The sequence below is a fragment of the Callionymus lyra genome, chromosome 17 (genome assembly GCF_982586985.1).
Source record: "Callionymus lyra chromosome 17, fCalLyr1.hap1.1, whole genome shotgun sequence".
NCBI lineage: Eukaryota > Metazoa > Chordata > Actinopteri > Syngnathiformes > Callionymidae > Callionymus > Callionymus lyra.
The window spans coordinates 23,892,291-23,894,790 of record NC_141834.1 but is presented as its reverse complement, the minus strand read 5'-3'; the positions used below and the strand labels follow the sequence as shown (position 1 = coordinate 23,894,790).

General features: G+C 45.6%; 1 protein-coding gene across 1 annotated transcript in view; it reads left to right on the top strand.

The window, feature by feature from the left end:
- Positions 1 to 2,500, top strand: part of rap1gapl (RAP1 GTPase activating protein-like) — a 28,319-nt gene that overhangs the window by 13,861 nt on the left and 11,958 nt on the right. Inside the window, exon 12 of the mRNA XM_087812263.1 lies at positions 1,108 to 1,208. Coding sequence (XP_087668389.1) covers positions 1,108 to 1,208 — 101 coding nt within the window. The remainder of the gene's footprint in view (positions 1 to 1,107; positions 1,209 to 2,500) is intronic.

Below are 2,500 nucleotides of genomic sequence, written 5' to 3'. Positions count from 1 at the left end.
GAGATTTAAGAAAGACAGACAGGAGAGTGAGACTTAAGAGAGACAGACAGGAGAGTGAGATTTAAGAGGGACAGACAGGAGAGTGAGATTTAAGAGAGACAGACAGGAGAGTGAGATTTAAGAGAGACAGACAGGAGAGTGAGATTTAAGAGGGACAGACAGGAGAGTGAGATTTAAGAGAGACAGACAGGAGAGTGAGACTTAAGAGAGACAGACAGGAGAGTGAGACTTAAGAGAGACAGACAGGAGAGTGAGACTTAAGAGAGACAGACAGGAGAGTGAGACTTAAGAGAGACAGACAGGAGAGTGAGATTTAAGAGGGACAGACAGGAGAGTGAGATTTAAGAGAGACAGGCTGGAGAGTGAGACTTAAGAGAGACAGACAGGAGAGTGAGATTTAAGAGAGACAGACAGGAGAGTGAGATTTAAGAGGGACAGACAGGAGAGTGAGACTTAAGAGAGACAGACAGGAGAGTGAGATTTAAGAGGGACAGACTGGAGAGTGAGATTTAAGAGAGACAGACAGGAGAGTGACACTTAAGAGAGACAGACAGGAGAGTGAGATTTAAGAGAGACAGACAGGAGAGTGAGATTTAAGAGAGACAGACAGGAGAGTGAGACTTAAGAGAGACAGACAGGAGAGTGAGACTTAAGAGAGACAGACTGGAGAGTGAGATTTAAGAGAATGAGACAGGAGAGTGAGACCTAAGAAAGACAGACAGAAGAGTGAGATTTAAGAGAGACAGACAGGAGAGTGAGACCTTAGAAAGACAGACAGAAGAGTGAGATTTAAGAAAGACAGACAGAAGAGTGAGACAGGAGAGTGAGATTTAAGAGAGACAGACTGGAGAGTGAGACTTAAGAGAGTGAGACAGGAGAGTGAGATTTAAGAGAGACAGACTGGAGAGTGAGACTTAAGAGAATGAGACAGGAGAGTGAGATTCAAGAGAGACAGACAGGAGAGTGAGACTTAAGAGAGACAGACTGGAGAGTGAGATTTAAGAGAGACAGACAGGAGAGTGAGACTTAAGAGAATGAGACAGGAGAGTGAGACCTAAGAAAGACAGACAGGAGAGTGAGACAGGAGAGTGAGACGTGTGTTGTCAGTTCACAGAGGAGGAGATTCTCGGGAACGTTGAAGAAAGTAACGACTTCAAAGACTTTCTGTCCATCCTTGGAACAACTGTGGAGCTTCAGGGCTTCTCTGGGTGAGTCATGAGTCAGAGCCATGAGTCACAGTCATGAGTCACAGTCATGAGTCACAGTCATGAGTCACAGTCATGAGTCACAGTCATGAGTCAGAGTCATGAGTCAGAGTCATGAGTCATGAGTCATGAGTCAGAGTCATGAGTCAGAGTCATGAGTCACAGTCATGAGTCAGAGCCATGAGTCACAGTCATGAGTCAGAGTCATGAGTCAGAGTCATGAGTCAGAGTCATGAGTCACAGTCATGAGTCAGAGTCATGAGTCAGAGTCATGAGTCAGAGTCATGAGTCACAGTCATGAGTCAGAGTCATGAGTCAGAGTCATGAGTCAGAGTCATGAGTCAGAGTCATGAGTCACAGTCATGAGTCACAGTCATGAGTCAGAGTCATGAGTCAGAGTCATGAGTCAGAGTCATGAGTCAGAGTCATGAGTCAGAGTCATGAGTCATGAGTCACAGTCATGAGTCACAGTCATGAGTCACAGTCATGAGTCAGAGTCATGAGTCACAGTCATGAGTCACAGTCATGAGTCACAGTCATGAGTCACAGTCATGAGTCACAGTCATGAGTCACAGTCATGAGTAACAGTCATGAGTCAGAGTCATGAGTCAGAGTCATGAGTCAGAGTCATGAGTCACAGTCATGAGTCACAGTCATGAGTCACAGTCATGAGTCAGAGCCATGAGTCACAGTCATGAGTCACAGTCATGAGTCACAGTCATGAGTCACAGTCATGAGTCACAGTCATGAGTCAGAGTCATGAGTCAGAGTCATGAGTCATGAGTCATGAGTCAGAGTCATGAGTCAGAGTCATGAGTCACAGTCATGAGTCAGAGCCATGAGTCACAGTCATGAGTCAGAGTCATGAGTCAGAGTCATGAGTCAGAGTCATGAGTCACAGTCATGAGTCAGAGTCATGAGTCAGAGTCATGAGTCAGAGTCATGAGTCACAGTCATGAGTCAGAGTCATGAGTCAGAGTCATGAGTCAGAGTCATGAGTCAGAGTCATGAGTCACAGTCATGAGTCACAGTCATGAGTCAGAGTCATGAGTCAGAGTCATGAGTCAGAGTCATGAGTCAGAGTCATGAGTCAGAGTCATGAGTCATGAGTCACAGTCATGAGTCACAGTCATGAGTCACAGTCATGAGTCAGAGTCATGAGTCACAGTCATGAGTCACAGTCATGAGTCACAGTCATGAGTCACAGTCATGAGTCACAGTCATGAGTCACAGTCATGAGTAACAGTCATGAGTCAGAGTCATGAGTCAGAGTCATGAGTCAGAGTCATGAGTCA